This window comes from Adiantum capillus-veneris, chromosome 6 (genome assembly GCF_014529385.1).
Source record: "Adiantum capillus-veneris isolate H3 chromosome 6, ASM1452938v2, whole genome shotgun sequence".
In the NCBI taxonomy this organism is placed as follows: domain Eukaryota; kingdom Viridiplantae; phylum Streptophyta; class Polypodiopsida; order Polypodiales; family Pteridaceae; genus Adiantum; species Adiantum capillus-veneris.
Window position 1 is genome coordinate 63,263,448 of NC_140936.1, and position 23,489 is coordinate 63,286,936.

General features: G+C 41.6%; 1 protein-coding gene across 1 annotated transcript in view; it reads right to left on the minus strand.

Moving 5' to 3' along the window:
• Nucleotides 1-1,635: 1,635 nt before the first annotated feature.
• Nucleotides 1,636-23,489, minus strand: part of LOC147455613 (uncharacterized) — a 68,136-nt gene continuing 46,282 nt past the window's right edge. Inside the window, exons 6-10 of the mRNA XM_086513731.1 lie at nt 4,077-4,247; nt 3,654-3,728; nt 3,480-3,545; nt 2,931-2,981; nt 1,636-2,204 (exon numbers count right to left, since the gene is read on the minus strand). Of these exons, the coding sequence (XP_086369857.1) occupies nt 2,067-2,204; nt 2,931-2,981; nt 3,480-3,545; nt 3,654-3,728; nt 4,077-4,247 (501 nt within the window). The 3' untranslated portion in view covers nt 1,636-2,066. The remainder of the gene's footprint in view (nt 2,205-2,930; nt 2,982-3,479; nt 3,546-3,653; nt 3,729-4,076; nt 4,248-23,489) is intronic.

Genomic DNA, 23,489 nt, shown 5'->3' on the forward strand with positions numbered 1-23,489 from the left:
GAGAGAGAGAGAGAGAGAGCAGTATCACATGGAGGGCTCCGGCCTCCGCTCGGCATAGCTGGCTCATGGGTGGCCAACGACCCTGCACGATTGGGCACATGGGACAAGTAGCCAGGAAGCATGAGGCAGGGAAAAGACCATCTCTTGCGGGAGAAGAGATTGAACATTTTCATTGTCCCAGCCACTTGCGAGTCGACTGGCTTGAAGAGAGCCCTTGAGATTTCTTAACGAGTGGCCAATCAAAAGGTGATTTTTACGTCAAGAATTAGCGGCCGCTGTCCATTGTGCTCATTACAAGAGAGACGTTTTCAGATCTCTTTTCTTTGTTGTGCAGTAGAGTTGGTAAGTATGCATGTAACAAAGTGAGTGAGAGAGAGAGAGAGAGAGAGAGAGAGAGAGAGAGAGAGAGAGAGAGAGAGAGCATGCACACATGCAATGGTCTCCGGTGGCTAGCCGGTTGAGACCCCAACTTCACTAGCTATCGGCACCTTGCGCACATGCTGCAGCATTACCGTCGGCTGGCCATTCGATCAAAGGTCAACCCGCTCCTGCCACATTGTCCGTGCATCATAGCCAATGAGACTTGATCCCTCCTCACGAACGGCTCTCACTGGAGGTTACCGTTAAAGCAGAGCATGTGAAGTTCCGCTGCTGTCGGTACACTGCCGGTGAGCCTCTCTGTGCGTAGCTACAGGGGCATGACGGGCCTTTGGTGGGCTCTCAACGCTTTTTCGCCGGGAGCAGCAACTGCGGTGATGCATGTGTGCAGGCTAAGAGAGAGGGAGAGAGAGAGAGAGAGAGAGAGAGAAAGAGAGAGATTGCATTTTGGTAAAGATGTTTCCATGAATCATGATTGCATGGCCTCAACATCTAGCATTGATAGTGACGATGAGCCTTGGCGTTGAATGGAGTGATGTTTAAGAGACTAGCAAAGGATTGGCAAGGTGGTGCAACGAAGCCCATGGACAGGTAGGGGCATGAGGCAAAGTGAATACAGTGAGTGCTTGCTGAAGCAAAGGCAGTGTGGAGAGCAACTAATTTTGGGTTTGTGTTGGCTGTCTAGCATGCCTTTGCCTTCAAGATAATTGATGATTGAGACACTTTAGAAGTAAGATTCTAAAACCAAGTTATATTATTGTCACTAAATAAATGGTAAGAGCGAGCGAGACCCACCATAGGTAGGTCACGGCTAGCTAGTGTCTATTAAAAATAGTATCTATAGGCATGTGATGCTCAACTATGCAAAGTCCCGGCTTTGACTAAAAATGATCATCTGTCTTTGCAATGTGTACGAAATCATGTCAAATTGAAACATCGTTTGATACAACAATCAAAATCAATCAATTGATGCATATTGCATAATGAAATGAGGACATCAAGACTCTGTGTGTGAGGGTGTTGTATGTGATATTTGGTCTATCAGATAAGGATTGATGCCTGAATATGGGCATGCTTTGTCTCCAATACAATGCATCAAGCACATTGTGGTGACCCCAAAACTGTATATGTGGTTGGTAGTAATTACTTTTGCACAAACCTCAATATGAGTAATTAATTAGAACACAATTGATCACATTCTTAATCGCATAACTTGTTAAGAGCAACATATGTGGCAATTAAAACTTTAATCTAGGATTGGTTACAACATTTTTCTTTACAAACTTTGATACAGTATCAAAATTCTAATAACTCCTTTTTTCCCAATCACAATTGAAAATGAGTAAGAACCCAAATTCTAATTGTACTTAAAAGCAGACCATTATTGGGGAAAAATCACACTTAGTAAGTATGCAACAATGGAGGGTTGTTTAATCCAGGGTTTGGGAAACCAAAACGAGAATAAGATTACATAAAAAGGGGGTCCTTCCCCACCAAAATATGAATTTTAAGACCTAAACTATCTTTTTCTTTTATCAAGAGAGTTGAACTTAAGCCTAATTTTTTCCCAAACCCTGCCTTAATCAAGCCTCAAAAACAAGCTTTACTTTTGGTGGAAACACGGAAAAGTCTTTATAAATAATATGCTTGTGGCTAGAAATGTCGTAAATGCGGCAATTGACTCTTCATCACCGAAAGGCTCCTCCATACCAATAATCTGCTCCATTGTCATTAGCAACTTGCATAGTGCATGATAGAGGTACTAAGCAAAGTCCTTTGCTTCTCAAATCTGGCTTAGCTTCCTCTCCATTTTGATTTTTATCTCCCTGGAAAGAAAAGAAAAAGCAACGTTAACAATGAAGAGAAAGCTTGATGAAAAGTAAAATTTAAATAAATCCTCCACGACGGCACTACCGTCCACCTGTGTGGCTCTTCCCTCCTCCCATCCCTTGATCTAGCCTCATTGTACATATGTTGTTTTTTCATTGGGAGAGTCTCCCCATCATGATTGTTGTAGTCCTCTCTTGTAGAGGAGGTTGTAGCCCTATGGGCAGTTTCACTAACTAATAGAAGGATCTTTTTCTCGGAAAAAAATAAATAAATAAATCTTCCAACAAAATGAATATCTGTAAGGTAAAAAGATTTATAATCTAGCTAACTCTCCATATGTAGTTCAATTGAAGGTCACAAATAAGTATGAAGTACTTAGTAATTTAAGGTAAAAGGGAGAAGGAAATGGCCTTCCCCAATAGAGAAGTTTTGTTCCACCCATTGAGCACAGACATTGAGCCTCGATATCTCAAACGCCGTAGGGTTACGCATCATGAAGGCTCAACCAACTGAGCTACGCTCTTCGGGTGGTAATAGCTACTTTACCAGATAACATGGTTCTAGACCGAGTAATAAGTGCAAAGGGGAAGAGAGGACATACATACAGTCCACTCCCATGAATATAAAAGACCCATCTTTCTATTTACTTAGCATATTTAAGGTAAGAAAATGCAATGTACTCTAAATTAACAATTTTAATTGAAGGATATCCAGGACAGTACACTTTGTGATGTTGGGTTGTTTGTGCTTTTCAAATATGGAGAGCTCAAAGTCTGCATTACAACAAGACAAGAAGAGAAGTCAGTGGACAAGATAAAACATAAATTAGTCAAAATTCGCAAAAGCTATTATTGCTTGCTTGTTATCTTGGACGGCTCTAAGGGGTCCCATCTATGACCTACACAAGAAGTTTTGGACAAATTCTCACAATAATTCTCACATTGTGACTCACCTCAACATCATGAGCTTCTGTGAGGGAGGCACTGCATACCTAGCTAGGTATGTGGTGCCTCTCGAACAGAAGCTCATGATGTTATGCATCGTATGAAAAACACTGAAAAAGACTCCATTTTCCTACATGAGAAAACTTACAAATCTTCTTGTGTTAGAAAGGCTCCAAACACAAGGCAAAGACAATAACACACTGTTTTTGGTTTCTTTTTCTCATTAGGATTTGGTCCCCTATATAATCAGATTTTTTTCATCCTTATTATAATTTTGTGAAAAAAAAAAATTCATAAGACTCGCTTGTTCTTTCCAAACATGAGTACCTGAACTTGCTCTTGCAGGAATTTAATGTATCCAATAGCTTCTAGGAGCACGGATGCCGTGTCCGTCTGCAAAGTTGATCAACATCAAAAATTTGCCCATAAAAATTTCTATTTTGCTGGCTCACACACACACACACAAAAGGAGATAACACAACTAGTTTTGAGAGACTTCACCTTCCCAAATGGAGAAACCAACTGCTGCAAAGTGGTAATTCTCTCTCCAAGCTTCTCTTTACGGACCGGTTGGCTCTGTCAAATGAACAAGTTTTAGAATAGAGCTTAGTGGAAGTAGTTGTTTTCAAAGAGATGCGCTTGTTGCAACTATGGCCAAAAGACCAAACATGTTTCTAATGATGTACATGATCACAACAAGTTTCTGACATTTGTGAGAAAGTAGCTCTTTTCTTATGATTTTTCAGTATAGGGTTCAACAACATCAGCTATTGCTTGGTAGGGCAGGGAGTGCTTAGCTAGGTGCGATTGGCGGCAGTGGAGTGCTCGCCCTCCCTCACAACAACTAGTCCCAAATTGCGGATAGAGAGTGTGTTGAAACTATAGCATTACACAATGAATGAAGAAGATGGCGCTGATTCTTACCTTGAATGAGGAGGTGGAACCTGGAGTAGTATTGTGTTGCTGTTGTTGCTGTTGTTGTTGTGGTGGATCCACGCGGGGTCTCTTAAAATTGAAGTCATGCTCATGAGGACTTATAGACTTGGGATCTGACCCTTTCATGTCCTTCCCTTCCTCAAGGGCTCCATGGCCACCCTGCTTGAATTAATGAACAAACCAAATAATATCGCTATCAACTCTGTCTCTCTCTCTCTCTCTCTCTCTCTCTCTCTCTCTCTCTCTCTCTCTCTCTCTTACACACACACACGCACACACGCTTAGTACGACTAGGGTAAAGGGTCCAGTTGGGATACGGGTTACAATTTTGGCACAAAGACCCCCCAATCTATACACAAGAAGTTTTGGACAAATCCTCACAATATTTTCTACACTGTGACTTACCTCAACATCATGAGCTTCTCTCAGGGAGGCACCGCATACCTAGCTAGGTATGATTGGGGGCAGGGGACCGTTGGCCCCCCACCGGGCTGGCGGTCCCCTGCCCCCTATCATACCTAGCTAGGTATGCGGTGCCTCTCAAGCAAAAGCTCATGATGTTATGCATTGTATGAAAGTGACACTGAGAAAAAGTCCCTTTTCCCACATGAGAAATTTTCTAAATCTTCTTGTGCGAAGCACAAGCTTGCTCCATTTCCACGCAGGTTCAAATATATGCTCTAACTAGCCCAGCATTGTGCCTTTTCATTTTCGGTTCAAATTTTGCTTGGAAGTCCATCCATCGAGTAGAGACGGATGTAGAATTTTTTCTTCCCACCATGTTGTACCTGGCGAAGCAAAAAAACTAAAAATTGCATGCAGAAGAACTAATGTATGTATTCAAAAAATGAACATATGTTATTCTAGAAGTCCTTGTTCGAACTTAGCACCATACAAACAAGGTCTTCAATGAAGATCAAGTGGTGGGATTAATGGCTAACAAGTAGGGCATGTTTTCCATGATGCTCTCCATCCATCTGATCGGTTCGAGCTTACTTTTTCCTACGTCGGCTTGCTTTATATGTAGGGGAAATGGCTATGTGATTAATGAAACCCACACGAGCGTGTGGATAATGCATTGGGATCTCAAAGTGGACGTCATGGGTTTGAAACCCAACACCGAGGAGGGGAGGTCCACGTCTTCAACATTTTGTGCACCCTCCAATCGCCTCGAGATTTGAGTGACATCCTCCTGACCACAAATCCCACCGCTTGGGGTCATAAAAGACCCCATGCGACTAGTGCGGAGGCTTGCCCAATATTAATAAATAAATAATTAGGGTTGGAATTGAGCTATGCAAAATAAAGAGATGCTATACATTTATACTAAGTTTATAGCGAGGAACTTTGAGGTAAATATATGTCAATGACTATGGAACCACTTTCATTAAGGAAAATATTTTGGTTTTTTAAAAAACCCACAAAATGTGAGTGTATTGAAACCCAAAATCTACAAAGCAAGCCATCCTCCAACCTAGCCATGGTATCCAAACCCAAATTATCAACAACAGAAAACATCTTGGCTAAAGACTTGCATATCAACAAGAGAACCACCACAACAGGCTAACAGGGGAGCCACCTTGAATTAAAAAAGCACCATAAATTGGTTGACCAAGGAACTACCCTCGCAAGAGGAGAAATCACCATAAGCATCCTAGGTAGATGCCATTGGAGCCTCATCAGCTACCACCGGATAGAGCCCCGCCCAAGTAGGACCACTAGCACGGAACCAAGACCAAGCCACACAACGGGGGGAGTCAAACACTCCACCACCAAGCTTCATAGGAGCCTTCACCAAGAAAAAATCTTCACCCACAAGATGGGACTGCCTTCTGATGTTGAGTACACAGGTTTCACGCTTTTAAGGGGAGCCATGCCCCATCAATGTGCCACACTCATTGCCATAGAACAAAGAGAGCCTACCATACACCATTAGATCCCCTAGCAAGAATCACCAAATTGCTTCAGGTTTTGGCCTCTGTTTCCACCCCAAGAGAGGCAGTGAGGGAGAGGAGGAATCTCACTTCAAAAAGTATAGGGATGACCTAATGCACATAGTCAATGGAAGGGTAGATGGATGTCCCTCCCCGGGACAGACCCCTTCTCTCCTAGCCAAAGCCTCCAAGCAGATGCTTCCCTCCACATTGAAATGCTACTCCCTGCCACACATGGCCCTGCGAGCACCCTCGGCTCAGACCTCTGGCGCAGGCTGAGTAAATGCAGCAACTCTGAACGATGTAGCAACACCAAGCACCCTAGAGTTATACTTTTTCTCTTTGAGGAAAATCTTAGGAGTCGCCTTTGTGGCCTTAAAAAAAAATAATGAAAAACAAGTGATAAAATCACCAGACCTGCCAGGCATGATAAAAATTTCTTTTTAACATGCAATTTTTCAAGCCCCCTTTCATATGCTTTGTGTAATGCAATCAACTTATATAATTTACCATATATAACGTTAACTTAAAGATATAAATACAAAAAATGACAGGCAATTTTGAGATTGTTTTGGTAGGCAAAATAGCCCTTGACAAAAAAAATAGGCGTCAATTTTAGACTTTGAAATTTTGAGGCTAAATCCAACTTTAAAATCACTACATCTTTAAGCTTGAAAAAGAAAAACATAAGCACATAGAATTGAATTAAAAAAGCACCCTTAAGCTCTACACCCTAAGCTTTAGATCTCCATGCTCTACACCCCACTTTAAAAATTCTACATTTTTAAGTTATAGAGCCCTTTTTACAAATTTAAAATTGTGATCCCTAAGTTATAAATCCCACTTTAAAAGCTTTAAAGTTTTAAGTCTTAAAACTCTAGCGTCTCAGGGTGACCTTTCCCTTGCTTGTGGATCCATGTAACATTTTTAATTTCTTCAATTCAAAGTTCTACCTTTTAATAAAAAAAAACTCTACGTCCTCATTGGATCATTGGAGACTTTGCTTTAAAATTTTTACATCTTCAAGTTCTAAACTTAGCTTTAAAATATTTAAAAATAAAAATAAAAAATCTTTAAAGGTTAAAGCCCTAAATGATAAATTCTTTCCATAAAGTTTTAACTAACAAAAATGATAACTTTAGTCTATTACCTAAAGTGTCAAGAGTTTCAAGGGGTGAACTAAATTCTCAAAATGAAAATGAAAAGGTGGCTAAAAGAACTTCTTAAATTTCAAAATGAAAAGGTGACCCTTGGGATTTGTGGAGTCTCTAAGGCTTTATCATTTAACCAGTAAGGCTCTCAAGGTTCCATGCCTTCAAAACCATTGGGCAATCCAAAATCTTTTCCTTCATATAGGAGAGTTCATTTCATATTTCAAAACTAAAGACATGTCCATCATTAGATTTACACAATTCATTTCATGAGTACTCCCTATCTTATTTCAACCAATCAACATTTTTGACCGATCAAAAAATGCTTAAAAATATAACTCAATTTTTTTCTTATTTTAATCAGCAAAAAGAGAAAGCAATGCTATAGCCTTGCCCTTCGGGCAAGCCAAAAACTAGGGAGAAAGGCACCTAGAGGAGATAGGTCACGCATGAGATTGCAACGATAGAGCTTGAGGAAAAAAAGATGAAGTGAGAGAAAAGGGAAAGGGAGTCCGTATGAGCGGCGATGCCTTTGTGACCTTAAGCAAAAAAGAATGAAATGAAAGTTGGGGAGGAAGGGAACCTAGAGGAGATAGATCTGCACGAGATTATAGGTGAAGCTTGAGGGCAAAGGGTGAAGTGATAAAAAAGTACGGGGGAGGCCATATGAGCGGCGATGGGGCGTATTGTAGGGAGAACAATTGCACAAAGGAGCCAAGACTTGAGTGGAGCAATGAGAAAATTGCACATGCCTGCAAGGAGTGCGGCGAGCCAGTGATGCTAGAATCTGCACAGTGAGACAAAATGTTTTATCTATACTATCTATAAGGGAGAGGGGGGGGGGGGGGGTGGGTGGGATTCCGAGTCCCCCCTCCTTGCCATGCGTCAGCAGCGTCTTCATCCAGCGGGTGTGGCCTGCAGTCCGGGCGCACAACGATGAGTGAGTGAGAGAGACAGAGAGAGAGAAAGAGAGAGAGACAACTTGCACGAAAATCGAGAGAGAGGCAGGCGGAGCCCGTCGACCACACTAGCTTTGATAACAATTATTGGGGCTAAGCAAGCATAGACAACACATGGGAGAGTTGGTTAGTGTAACAACGAATAGTGCTTGGTCTCAATGTGGTGGATTCAAGCCCGTCTCAAGAGTGGGAGTTTTAGTCTTGCTTGCAACTACAAGGAATCTTGGAAGATTTCACATAAGCAGAACGAGGGCAAATGAAGCTTAAGGCAAAATGCTCATATTCCTGGTAACTAGAAGGGCCTGCAATTAAGGTCATCCAGGAAGACCATGCAAAAGCCCCCATAAGCCCTTCAACAACAACAAGGAAAAACAACTTCCTGTCGTTTGCAACTTTGCACTAATAAGCAATTGGGAGTACATTCTCTCTTTTTGACGTTGACTTGTTGACCTCCTATACCAAAGTTATAAAAACGTTATTCCTGTTTTTTTCCGCAAAATTCACAATTTGTGAGTGGAATGTATTAAAAACGTTTCTGAAGTGTGTTTTTCATCTGTGTAATATAACATCACTCACTCTTGCGAGTTTTTATCGGAAAAAAAAACATCTCTAAAGTGTGGCGGGTGGTTGATGGACTCCTAGAGAGATTTTAGGTGAAGGGCCCTTCACCTTGTGTAGGCCTGTGAGGCACGAATTGTTTTTTTCAAGGGTCCCCAATTTGATTCAAAAGGGAAAACAGAGAATGTTTGCCTTTGCCTCTCTCTTTCCTCGTTGCTCGTCCGTCCTCTATGTGTGTGTATGTGTGTGTGTGCACGCGCGCCTGCGCTCCCTCACTTTATCTATGATGGAGGTAAACCCAATGATGGAACCACGTAAACGAGAGGAGTTTACTACAAAATCTGTGGGAGGCACGGGAACCAATGACAAATCCACATGAAGCATGCACAAGGAGCGCAAAGGGGCCGGATCAAGCTACCGACGACAAATGCGTAGGTGAAGCTAGGATAGAGAAGCACAACAAGATGCAACGAAAACTAACTAACTCTCTCTCTCTCTCTCTCTCTCTCTCTCTCTCTCTCTCTCTCTCTCTCCACATAATAAAAACGAGGACAATGAAGCTCGAAATTTGAAGGCAAAAGTGTTCCTATTTCTGGCAATTGGAAGAGCAGGCAAATGAGGTTAATTGGAAGCTAGACCATGCAAAAGCCAATAATTAGAGGATTATTCTTAGGTTTAGAAGGTAGAGTGGAGTGAAGTGAGCATAGAGTAGAGGAAGAATAGTATTCGTTCACTAGACCCGTTGTTTTCGTTCACTAGACCCGTCGTTTTCTTATATCCTCCACGAAAAATGTCAATATAAGTATTAAAAAAATAGCTTTTTAATCTTTGTGATATCTTTTGTGCAATACGGACATTCTTGCTTGCAATGGTACAAAGCACGTCCAAGAGTGTTAATGGATCGCCTAGCTACACTCAAACCCCTGACCCGGGTTATGGAGGACGTACGACTACTTAATTAACCAAGCTAGCTCCTTTGGACAATCTTTCATGGATGGTGATGATGGAACGCTTGGACTTTGAGAGGTGCATGATGAAGATTGCATATTGGTTCCCAAGTTTGTTCACTAACATCATATCCTTTCCAATGCACCAAGTACTGTAACCTGCCACGCAAAACTCGATCGAGAATCTAGGACTTTTGCGACCTCATATTCGTCATGTCCTTGAATCTCAACCAGAGTAAGTGGTTGTAGGGCTCTTCCAGGGATGTTAGATGTGTGAAAAGGTTCTAGGACTGAGACATGAAAGACCGGATGGATTTTCATGGATGGGGGCAATCGGAGTCGATAGGTGACTAGATTATTTGACGGATAATTTTAAACGGGCCAAGTCTTCGATAATCTATCTTTTGACAGGGATGAGATGAACACGGATCATGCTGAACGACCCACACTTTATCCCCATCTTTGTATTTTGGATGCTGCATGTGATGCAGATATGCACTTTCCTTATACTTGGATTGTTTGATAAGAATTGTAAGCTCTTTGTGAATTGCAGCAGACAATTGTTGTGCAAGATTAACAATAGCTGGATTCTTGACCTAATGATGCGTGTGGATATCCTTTTTGGGATGTTGATCATAATTAGCAAAGACTGGAGTGTGACAGGTGGAGGCATGAAAGCTGTTATTGTAGGAGAATTCTGCTAGTGGTAGGAGCCCGATCCAATTATCCTTGTGATAATTGATTACACAACAGAGATACTGTTCTAAAACTTGATTCACTCTCTCTCTGTTTTTCCATCACTTTGTGGGTGATTGGCTGAGGAGAGGAGTTTGAATAAGATTTTCCAGAATCTAGAGATGAATTGTGGGCCTCGATCGCAAACTATGTCATCTGGTAACCCGTGATACGATATTGTAGAAAGAGTTTGGTCATACCTTCTCCGGTGATGGTTTTGGTGGTTGGAATGAAGTTTGCCATCTTTGTAAACTAATCCACGACCACAAAAATGGTGTCAATCCTTGTGACAAGGGGACCTCTACAATGAAATCCATGGACCATGATTTTCTTGGAATGGGCAAGGGATGCAGTAAACCATGAGGACGATGACGATCAGGGGCCTTTGTTCTATTTCAAGTGTCACAAGTGCCTACATACCTCGGGGGGTTCACTATGTAATCATGTTGATGTATAACGTGAGTTCACAAAGAGGGGTTTTAAAATGCAAAAAATTTAGGCAATCTAACAGAGATACATTAAAATAAGGAATTTTTATATTCAATTTTGGAAAAAAAAAATCCTAAAATAAGAGGTCATTTTATTCATTTAAACATGTTAAAAGAGGGGTTTTTTTAATACCCCGCGAACGCACATTATATAGTGGGTACTGAACGGTGAACCCCCCGAGCTACATACTCCTTGACAAAATTCCACATTTGAGGCCACCGAAAGTCACGTGATATAAGCTCAATTGTCTTATTAACCCCAAAATGCCCTGCTGATGAAAGGTCATACCTCTGTTGAAATATCTCCATTTAGCGTGCTGGTCTTGGAGAAATATAAAGAAGCCCCTTATAGTAAATTAGTCCATCAATTTTTTGAAAGTTCTCATTAACACCTTGTCCTTGTAGTTATTGTCTAATATTCTGGGCAAGTGGGTCCTTGGCAATTTGCTTCCTCACCTTAGAAAGAAAAGTACAATCTTCAGGAGCTTGGCTTATGGTTGCATTTAGCTCAAGCTACTTGGGTTCAAAATCACAGACTCTTTGTTGATCAAATGATGCGTCACCTTCTTTAGGTGCAAGGTAGAATCTTCTTGATAAGGCATCTGGCTTACTTTGCTGACGGTCAGGTAAAACTGCTGGGGCATTTGTGAGCACGGAGACCGAATGGCATAACGGTATATTCAAAGTGGCCATACCTTGTGCAAAAGGTTGTCTTCCATTCATCACCTTCTTTGAACCTGACTAGGTTGTAAGCACCACGAAGGTCCATTTTTGTGAATATTCTTACCTTGCCAAGGCGCTCAAGAAGCTCTAGGATCAAGGGAAGGGGATAGCGATTCTTGACGGTGATCTTGTTCAGGCCCCTATAATCCATGTACATTCGGATCAGAGATCCGTCCTTCTTTTTTTATACAAAGAGTATTGGAGCCCCTGCTAGTGACTTTGAATGTCATATGAACCCCTTAACAAGATTCTCATCATTACTTTTTTGTAATTCTGCCAATTCATCTTGAGATAGCTTGTATATTGGGCCAAAAGGGGGTTGGGATGTTCCCTCCTGAAGCTCTATAGCACAATCATTGGGTAGAAAGCAAGAGGAGGTGCTCACAATGTACAGGAACTTGGGACTTGATTATAAGCTTAATCTTGATTACAAGACTTGCATTACATGACTCGAGTACAAGACAAGACTTGAACAAAAGACAAGAACTAGAAGAGGGCTTACCTCATAGAAGCCTCACAACTGGTGTTGGCAAGACTGAAGGAGGTTGCTTAAGGAGGTTAGAACTTTCTAGGTTTTGATCCTCTTTTTCTCCACATGGCTACGAGCCGAGAATTGGCAATTAGCAAGGCTAAGATTTTGAAATTAGAGATGCAATCTCTTGAAAATCGGAAATGGCGAAGGAGAAATACAAGGACCGGCTAGCGAAATTTTATTTTATTTTTCCACTTTGATTATGGCACACATAATCAATCATTTCATATTGAGGACAAACCCAATGTCGACATGGTCGCGGTTTGCATACATGCTAGGCATATGTTTATGTTCCCCAAAGTAGGCTACAACGTCAGAGCTTACTCTTAGCTATGATAGGCAAACACAAGGATGCCTAGCAATAAAAGCAAGACAGGCATGTCTGAGGACTTGTAATGCAAAGGCAGATGGCATAAGGAATTCATAAGGTACGTAGTCAATTTTTAATTTTTTTGTTGAGATATGGCATGCAAAGAAAATGTGTGCACTTTACGTACTCAGAGAACACAGGCATGGCTTGTGACATTTAATCATAAGCATCAAATCTTATTAAAAACATTGCTCACAAAGAACCCACGTTGGTTTGACGACCACATTCAAGCATGGCTTGAGTACGAAAAAGTCTTGATCAGAAGCATGGCTTCTCCTTAATACCTCGATAATGCATGCTCATCAGAGGTTACGGTTTGATACACATGCACGGCCAAACAACAATGCTTTAAACTGTCAAGGAGATCGGCATGGTCTGCTGCTAGACTTCATGCAGGGTGCAAAGCTTCTCGGCATGGCCGTTTATTTGCCACAGAAGTCAGTGACGAATACTTATTATGTGGCACTAATAGAAAATTTCAGTTGAAGATGTTAGAGAAGGTTGGTTATGTATGAACGCTCGACAAGTTCAACTTTCTCTTGTTATGCCATGCGTTAGCTATGAGCACCATAATAGTGCATGCATACTTATGTGGAGCATGGCTTTCCTTACGACATTTGGCATAGTCGTTTCCAACGTTTGGAATATGTGATAGCATATGAGCTTGGGGAAACTTGCCACGATGTCTGCAGGCTTTTGAAGTCCCACAAGGGCGTGCATATGATACATATGCTAACTCACTCAAGGCCTACATATGGCTATGAGCCGGATTCGAGTGAGCTACCAGAAACCTCGCCATAAGTTGGCGACAAGGTTAGTACATTTCAAGTTATGTTTGCTCTTGTCTATGTTTTACTTTTTATTTTGAAAAAGATCTCTCTGTTGTGCAAAGCAAAGTGCTTGGGTAGACTCCATAAGAAGCCGTTGTACAAAGCAAAGCGCTTTGCCGGACTTCATGTGAAGCATGGCTTCTCTTATGTGCAAATGTATTATCAATTGAGTACTTCAAATCGATGATAATGGCACACATATTTCGCACTATGTGGATATAAGCTCACAGTTTACGCAACGGTGCACTGTGATGTATCCATGCCAGTGTAATCGTGCAAGGCACATATACCAAAGGCTTACATGGTTGAGACTGTCATTGAAGCAAGGGCTTATTATTCTATTTTTTACTTGGTATGCATGACATACTAGTCCGATGGCTGTACAACACCCATCACTGCATACGCTTTCGCTATAGCACTAGCTACTCTGTCATTGATCGAGCTTAGTTATTGATGTTTTAACACATTTTGTGTTTATGTTTATTCATAGGCACAGTGCCATCCATATGAACCTTGTTACAATCACGATCACATACGTGGTAAGTGAGTCCAGATGTGATTTATGGTACCTCTCTCTTCGAGAGCGTGATATAGGTACACTATTGTACGCTTATATGATAAGCTAAGACACAGACATGGTTTGCACTAAATCATATGCAAGGGGCATATAGCACATTCGAATAAGGGATTTTCCTCAGCCTAACATTCTCTCTCACTCTCCTTCCTAACTCCCTATGGGAAAGGTGAAACTAGGCATGATTTTTCTAAAATCTTTCTATTTCGATATGGTAACAAGAAGGGCCAAGCGCCATCTGTTTTTGAAGGAATTAGAGCTACCATCAGTGATTTCTTGCAAGATCGAACAAATCTATTCAGTTGAATACCCATTGATTTTAATGGACAAGCAAGCGTCTTGCCATTACTAATTTTTTGGGTGTTATTTTAGCACTACACACTTTGCGTGTGAAGATCAAGTTGCATTTTTTAAAGTCTCAAACTCGGAAATGAGTCTCTCTACCAAGGTGTATAGATGAAGCAAGCAATTCAGACAGCACGGATGTTCACAAAACTCCTAGATTATGGGTTTTTGGGTCTAGACAAGATCCCGGTGTGAATATGATTCCAACTTGAGTGGATCTTTTGTTTTATCTACAGTACTAAGAGTGTTTGTACGAGTACAATTTTGGGGATAAGCCCCAGTTCGTGATGACTAAATCACTTATTAAAGTGTTGATAGTCAATTCTTGGAACCATCACAGTTGTGCTTTCAAGGAAAGAAGTCCACCAATTGCCAAGGGGTAATGGACAATTTTAAGCTTCTAAAGTCGTAAGGCAAACCCAAGGGGGTTCAAGGACCCGGGCCAAGGGCCAGCTGTTAGTTGAGCAGTTTTCCTGCAAAGCCTAAACCAATGGGTTTGATAATATAGATATTAACCATGGGGTTTAGATTGCAAAGGCCTTTGCAAGCGAGAACTTTTGGCAGGTGCCTTTGACTATAGGTAAGTATGTGAACACTATGTTCACCCTCCAGGTATGTATATGATTTGGTTTATTTTCATTTTTTTATATTCTTTGCTTGACTTTTTCAATTTGGATGAATAAGCTTGAATGCTTTCATCCATTTTTGCTCTTCAGAGAGATGACAAGGTCATGTAAGAGCCAAGCAATTTGGGTTGTGTGTCCAAAATAAGTTTCTGCATTACGCAATTATGGACCCACTTGTAGGGTTTGATTTGGCACATGTTGTCATATGGGATACAACATGGTCTGGGAACTCAAGGAGTTTGGTTTAGCCAGTGTGGAGCAAAGCTAATGAGGATCCCTCTCACTCCCATCATAGAGTGTTTGCAGTTACTCCCCGCACAAATACATTGCGTACTTGAAGGATGTTCTTTGTTCAGACAGCCTTACATGAGACATATTCCACATGTGGAGAATATGAGTCTCTAGGACTGACATTGACTCCCACTATTTCAATTATGTGTTACGACAAAGTCCCTAGGTGCTGGTCAAATCTGTTTTATAGACTATTTTGGCACGATGTGTCAGGAACAATTTCAGTGGCAAAAAATTATCCGATACTCAGAATGACTTGTTACAGTACAAGTGCTTCTAAACAACATTAAGGGATGGTTGTTTATGCATATAGCAAGGCTATGAGTTATTAATGAAAAGGTTTCATTGTTTGTCCCTAGAAGTGATTAACATTTCACCTTCTATTATGGTTCAAAAGTTTCAGCAAGACTTGCAAATGATTGCAATAAAAAGTAATTAGTTTCTTTTCAAAACTATTAACACTCCTCTTTTATATGTGATAGGAGCATCACATTCGTCATAAGTATTGGCAAAGTATGATTATGGATATGCAGGTTTGGATCTGTGTTTTGCTAAATGCATTCACACTAGGTGTTATGCGCCCGAGTGTTTAGCAAAGGCTGATTTGGAGCAGTATGCATATTCATCACCTTAGTGCTATGAAGCATTTTGCACTCTCTATGCAGTATCTCTATGAGATTATGTTTGGATCTACCAATCACCAATAGAGGTCATGGCTCAGTTTGGGTGCTTGTGGATCTTTCAAGTCAACCAAGATGGTTATTCAAAACATTGTTTATTCCTCAAAAACCAGTACTGTCAACATCCAAGGGGATAGGTAGATTAGGTAGATTACAAAGTGTAATTTGGTGCTAAAGGATATGCAAAGTGCGTACGTTAGCACCAAGAAATTCAATTAGAAAACATGTATTTCTCTAATTGGAGTTTTGCTTACCATAAGTTAAAGAATGTTTGCCATTAGGTTTAGTCTCTTCATGTATATTTCAGGTTCTCAACCTTGAACACTAGTTAAGGTGGGGTTGTTTACTGATACAAGAAGATAACAAGTCAAGGACTTAAACTTGGCTGATGAGTTACGTCAGCAAGCTACTTTCATGGAAAGTGAAAAGAAGCTCTTTTTGGTACATCTTAGTTGTGATAACTCATATAGCATACTCAAGTGAGTTCTAAATGGAGTCTACACACTATGTTGCATATGAGTTGGTTACACCAAGATGGTTGCAAAGGGACAACAATGTGGAAAATCCAGATGTTATTCATGATTCATTGAACCACCCGTTGAACCATGTTTCAATCAAATGAAGAGCTGGATCCATGAAGGATGCCACTATGAAACACATTAGTGTATCACCACTCTTGTTTTTGAGGACGAAAACACTTCTCCAAGGGGTGAGTAATGTCAGGACAAGAATCCTAAGCAACAAGGCTTGACCTAGGGGTTCAGGGACCTGAGCCAAGGGCTCGGACTAGACCAGTGTGGACTGGGGACCCAAATTATGGCTAGGACAAGGACTGGCCTATATATAGGAAGATAGGGGGTGGATCTGGCATCTCAGTCTCCTAGGTCTTATATAGAGAGCCACCTCTCATGCTCAAACATTTTCACACACGACCTCAAGCTAGGAAAATAACCTAAAGCCTCTAGGAACATCCCCAAAACATTCCACACTCTATTACATGTCCTAGAAGACACCAAGACCACGTGGCCCCTCTTAGCTCTAAAAAAAATAAATACCAAAGACTTAGGAATGAAGAGCCTACCTCACTCAAACAGGCACAGCCACTTAACATCCCTCACTCTTTATCGAATATCCCAAGGAGATACAAAGACCACATGGACCTCCTTAGCCTTAAAGGAATACGTCCCATAGTGCTAGATTGAGTAGTCAACACGTATGATTTGATGATTTGTGGATGAGGATATATGCATAAAGCATGAGTTCGAATAATACCATTCAACTCATACTCCCAAAGACATCTATAAGTTGTACATCCTTTCATTATTTGTTTTATATACAAGTTTGCGTTGTAAACTCTTTTTAAGTGTGCATATAATTATGTGACTATTACGTGAGTGCAGTAGAAAGGGTTATTAAATTTTATTTTATTTTCATATTTTTACTTACATAAGGATATCATGGAATGGAATTGGGAAACAAATTTATATATTAAATAGGATAAGGGTTTATTTTATTTGTCAAAAAAAGCATGAAAAGAGGTCTCATCAAACCTATCTCAAAGCTAGCTCGTTGCTCTCATGTGAAACACTGGTAACCCATCACAATGAAGACAATAGTATTTAATCATTGCCAAAGTAGCTGTCCGAGCATGTCATCCCCACTCTTGGAGAAAGCTATCACTCCCCACCACAACTTTATCAAAGGCACATTAATTTATGATAACATTTTGGCAGCAATGGTCGGCATTAAATATGCAAACTTCATCGATCAAGAATGTATCCTCTTACAAGTTGACATGGACAAAGTGTATGATTGGATTGTATGGTCATACGTAGAGGACGTCATGAAAGTGTTGGGTTTTGGTTCCGGCTCTATCACCTAATACATACCCTAGAAACAGGTTGTAACTTAAAGCTATTTCTTGATAATAGAATTGTTGGTGCCTTCCAAGTTCAAAGATCAATCAAAGAATGCAGGGGGTCACTTAATAATTATGTGACTATCATGTGAGAACAATAGAAGGGGTTATTAAATTGCATTTTTTCTCATAATTTCACGCATAAGGGTACCTTAAAATGGAGCTGGAAAAAAAAATACAGATTCACTAGGAAATGGGTGTATTATATTTGTGAGAAACTCATAGATAAGGAGTATTAAAACTAGTCCTTGAATGGATGTGATATACCCTACAATGCATGCCCAAGACTAAAGTGCTAAATTTATTGTCGCGTGCACATTGCACTAGAGCCACGTGGACAAGCTTCTGCTACAATTTAGCATCAATCTTAGTTTCATTTAGGACCTAGCCTTACACTTTGTGAGCCTCTAGTAGGATGTACATACCTAGGCAGGTAATAGTTGCATACCCTCACTTGCACAACACAAGTTATTTCAGCATATAGACGTGTGCACGGTCTCTTAAATCCTTTCATTATTAAGTGACCTTTTAGCCTTTTGTCAAGGATTGTGGAGGCTCAAAGTTGTGTCTTCTTGGCCCAGTTTTTCCTTGCTATATAGGTGACCTTGGGGGTCACACTTGAAGGAAAGAAAGGAGTACCAGCACGCAGCACCCACAGTACTCAGTACCATTAGCATCAAGAGCCAACGTTTTTAGCCTCCCCAATTAGCGTCTTTTCAGCCAGATCGCCAACATCAATGTTTCTCACCACCTTCAGCATTTTCCATCGTAGTAGATCAATGTTTTTAGCATTCAGCACTTAGCCTCTCAAGTACCAAGTATCCACACTAAGTACCCCTTAGTATCTCAGCAGTACTAAGCATCTATGTCAAGTACCCATCAACATCTCAGCATTTAGGTTCATTTGAAATAGCATTTGCGCAAGTAATAAAGAAAGTACTTGCTTTGGCAACAGAGAACGGGGGCCCTTGAGAGTGGTGGTTGGGACTCGATATGTCGTGTCGCCTCTCTCTCTCTCTCTCTCTCTCTCTCTCTCTCTCTCTCTCTCTCTCTCTCTCTCTCATTCATTGTGTTTAGTTCAATTTCTCTTTTCAAGTGAAGTAAAGTAGCCTTGTGTTTTTGCAAAGTACTAGATCAATTTGAGCTAGATCCTTAAACTCTTCCGCTGCACCTGACAGTGGTATCAAAACTCTATGCATGCTCTGACTACGTGAACTCAAGGGAAGAACGAGGAACCCAAGTAGAACTAATAACCCAAAGAACCTCTCTTAGTTTTTTGTCTCAAGGAAGATTCACGTCCCTACCCCGGACTTATTAGCCACTCCCACCCTTAGTCCATCACGCGTCTTAATTGATATGTCTTTGAACACCGACATCGGATACACAAAAATCTAGATCTTGAATACCTAAATTTGCTTGCCTTGTATGCAGATATTGCATTTCCATTCGCATGTAGCCCCCACCATGTACAAACCAGACCAACCCCATTAAAAGAGAGTAATCTTCTAGTCTTGATGAAAAGCCAAAAGTTTTCATAAATCTACTAAAAGGATTCATCTTTGAACACTTGTTGGTGCTAATGCTAGTGTTGTTAGAATGGTATGCTATCTCTATATCAACATATGTCTACCAAACCAGGTCGGGTAGTGAAAAAAGGGAATCCTAGGGTAAGTGAAATAGATAGAAGGATCTTGCCCAAACCACTCACCAAGGTTTCACAACTCAACTAGAGGACGAGCTCCAAAAGATCATAATGCTATAATCCTTATTAACTACCTCCTCTAGGTCACGATCAAGCAAACATTGTTTGAGCATCTAACCCTCTAAAATGTCCACTCCAGGACCACACTTCCTTGCATTAAGCATGAGAGATCTCAACTTGCCTTTTCAACGTCAAAGAAGAAACATTCCACCTTATTTGCGCAAGCTCAAAACCTTAGCTACATAAAAGAACCCATCCACATTGGAGTTTGTAGCTCATAAGTTACATGCCAACCAGCCAAAAGTGTCGATTTTATATATTGGTGCATAGTCAAGTGTCTCCATACCTCCTCCATATGAGGCTCAACCTATTTATCTACGCATCATTAGGCATGCTATAAAACTGCAATGATTCTCCAAAGATGTGTGTCAATCCAATTTCCATGGGCTTCCAACCTACATAAGGGTACCTAGCAAATGTCTATACAATGTGTGAAGGGGTTCCAAATCAAAGGCTGTAAAAGATACTCATCTATACAAGCCGGTTGATTGTAACTCAAGCATGTGTGAGATGTGCCTACTATTAATGTAGTGGCTCAAGATTAAATGCCAAGATGATAGACATATTGACTCTCTCTTTTGTTAGACTTACAACACTATGATGCTTCACAAGTCTAGGGTGTACATATACGACTAGTATGTCTCCGGGCTGGCCACCCATAGTCTAGGTTATACATGGTCCGGACGCCCACCTTGTCCGAGAGCCCCCATATATATCTCTTTTCTTGTTGGGTCGTCGGGGGTTTTATCTGGCATTGCCCTACCTCCCCTTGTGCACCTATTTATGGGACCAGGGGAGTACCTACTTGCATCATCTGGTTATTGTGTATTGGGTCTTCTACCCATAGTAGCCATGGGGGGCTGATCGCCCCCTCTTCACCATATCTTGCGTTTGTGGTCTCTTCTCTCTCTCTTCTCTTCTCTCTCTCTCTCTCTCTCTCTCTCTCTCTCTCTCTCTCTCTCTCTCACACACACACACACACACACACACACACGCTTTCGCACACGCTCACTCTCACATGGTATCAACAGCTTAAGTCTCTCGATAATCCAAGGCGCTACATCAACATCAAGTACTCCTCCCAGTAGAATCATCCAGCATTTTTGCTGATCTACCAATGTTGTTGCATGAGCCAGGCACGCGATGGGACATGGTGCATTTTCATCGCGAAGGACCTTCCTCCACCTACGTTTTTGCAGATCGGACCATCATTTTTGCTTTTGGTTGTCAGTGCTACGCTTCTTGGGCATTTTCATCGCGGAAAACTCCCTCCCTATAACCTGCGTTTTCAATCAGATCCACGTTTTTGGCAACAACATCGTTTTTAGGAGAGGGGGCAGTGCTAGTTTTGGCCCTCTATGGATCTTGCCCTCCTACCGAGCTTGGCATCCAATACCTCGCCGGTCCTGTTTCTCTTCATATCTACCATTGTTTACAGCCATACACCTACTGTTTTTTTCTGTTTACAGTCCATTTGGGGCAATGACTTTGATTCACCGCCATCTCCAGACCCTCTCCACCACTTCGGACAATGCCGAGAGCATACAAGCACGCTGAAAATCATTGGAAAACAGTGTTTTCATCACCTTGTAGTTGCATTTTTGGGTGGACAGCAGCCACATGGCTTGTGCTTTTCATAGAGGATGAAGTTACCTCCTGCCAAGACACCATCTGTTGGTGGTCCATGTAGTCTCTTAGTGACTGCTGCAGTTCACAATATCTTTGATATCGGCTTGATTATCTACGGGCGTACGATCCTTAGGAGATCCATTCATTCCATCCATCATTCGGTGGTTGCACACTCCAGAGGGAGTGGTGACTAGTGGTTTTCTATGGACACACCTATGCACTCACCAGAGGAGTTCACATGAGATATGGCCATGCTCATGGCATATGGGATCATGACATTCCCAGAGAAGACACCACCATCTTGGGTGGATAGACACTTACCACTTGACCTCGACACGTCAGATCACTTGCTTACACATGAGCATATACATGGACTTTAGCGAGAGGATATTTGATCTCTTCTTAAATAAGTTCATTGCTTGGATCTACAGACTGGAGTGGGACTTCAGTTCTTTGGACTCTCTTGGAGAGTTTACCCGCGAGATGCTAGGGATCAGGCATTATAAAGCGACTACATCCAGAGTCAGTGGCAGTCACCCATAGCTTGGCTTGGATGGTAGTGCAATTGCTCTTCTACACTCCTGATCATTTGGATTGATACCTTTAGATTTGCTTACACTCACCCTTGGTAACCTTATATAAGACTTATCTCCCGACCTGGGCAGTAGGCCACTCCTAGCTTAATCACATTGAGAGCCACAACGAGTTGCAGTTTGGTGGCGTAGTTGGCACGGATTTTGTTTTCCTTAACACCGGAGGATAGGAGGTAGGAGATATAGGCAAGATGGTGTAGATAGATTGGTATGGCCTTTCCTCTTCTCAGAGGATCTTCATAGTGCAAATTGCTCAGTTTGGCTTTCCTACTTCTATAGGATGATTATGGTATAGACAGCTTGGTTTGACCACATCTCTTCTCAAAGGCCCTTCACAGTGCACACTATTGAGTTTGGCTTTCCCCTCATCTTGGACTACCCTACCTACAGACAGGACACCATCCGGTGGTGGTCTGTGTGGTCTACCGGTGACTGTTGCAGCTTATGATAGCTTCTACAGTGTAGATTGTTAAGTCTGGCTTTCCTTGACTTGAAGGATGTTTACGGTGCATATTGCTACATATGGCCTTCCTAGAGTTTTACATAGCCTAGCCACCTGGCCACACTGGGTTACAGGTTCATGCATTCATAGGCTTCTGTGCATACTGATGATGGTTCCTGGGCTTCCCCATTTTCTCTAGACGGTTTGACTACATATACCACAGATCCTATTGGGCACGACACTTGCAAGTCTATTGGCACTTTTTTTACAACAAGGAGTTGTTTGCACACTCATTTCGGGACCTTCACATAGTACCTTCACCAAGTATCGACGGAGTACAACAGTTTGCTACATTGCTCATGAGGGCACTTTACCATGGAGATCTCTCGGAGGTTGGGACACCCTAGACTGCTGCTACACTCGCGGATTTCATCAGCGTATTGTCCTTCAGTGGACATCACAGACATCTTCATCATTTGCCTCACATCTTCGGCTTCATGTGGTTTGTTCAGCATCAGGTGTTGAGAGGGAGTGTTAGACTTATACCACTTTGTTGCTTCACACGTCTAGGGCATACAGATACGGCTAGTATGTCTTCGGTATGGCCACCCATAGTCTAGGTTGTACCTGGTCGCGAGCCACCCGAGTTTGGGGTTGGGCACCCTCATATATGTTTCTTTTCTTGTTGGGTCGTGGGGGATTTTATTTGGCATTGCCCACCTCCCCTTGGGCACCTATTTATGGGGCTAGGGGAAACCCACTTCCATCATCTGGTTATTGTGTATTGGATCTTTTGCTCATGGTAGTCATGGGGGACTGACTGCCCCCTCTTCACCATATCTTGTGTTTGTGCTCTCTCTCTCTCTCTCTCTCTCTCTCTCTCTCTCTCTCTCGCTCTCTCTCTCTCTCTCTCTCTCTCTCTCTCTCACACACACACACACACACACACACACACACACACACACACACACACACACATGCACTCACATCTTTGAGCCTAAGTTCCGCTTCACCTTCTCTGGTCAACCCCTGTTTGCAAAGGGTACCTCACTTGGATATTGTTGGTTTAGAGCCTAAACCTTTATGCATTGTACACACTCGACCACTTTGGGACAACCATGTTGGTATCTCCTAATTTTACTTTCAAAGGGTGATAAATGGTTCATTTGAAGTGTTCTCTTACAAAACTAAATATAAAGTACAATTAGAAAGGTAAAGAATATATATCCTTTTTTGAAATGGAAAAAATTTTCATCTTTTGTTTCTCCATAGGCCCACTAATACTGTGAATAGAGATAATATTGTGAATAGAGA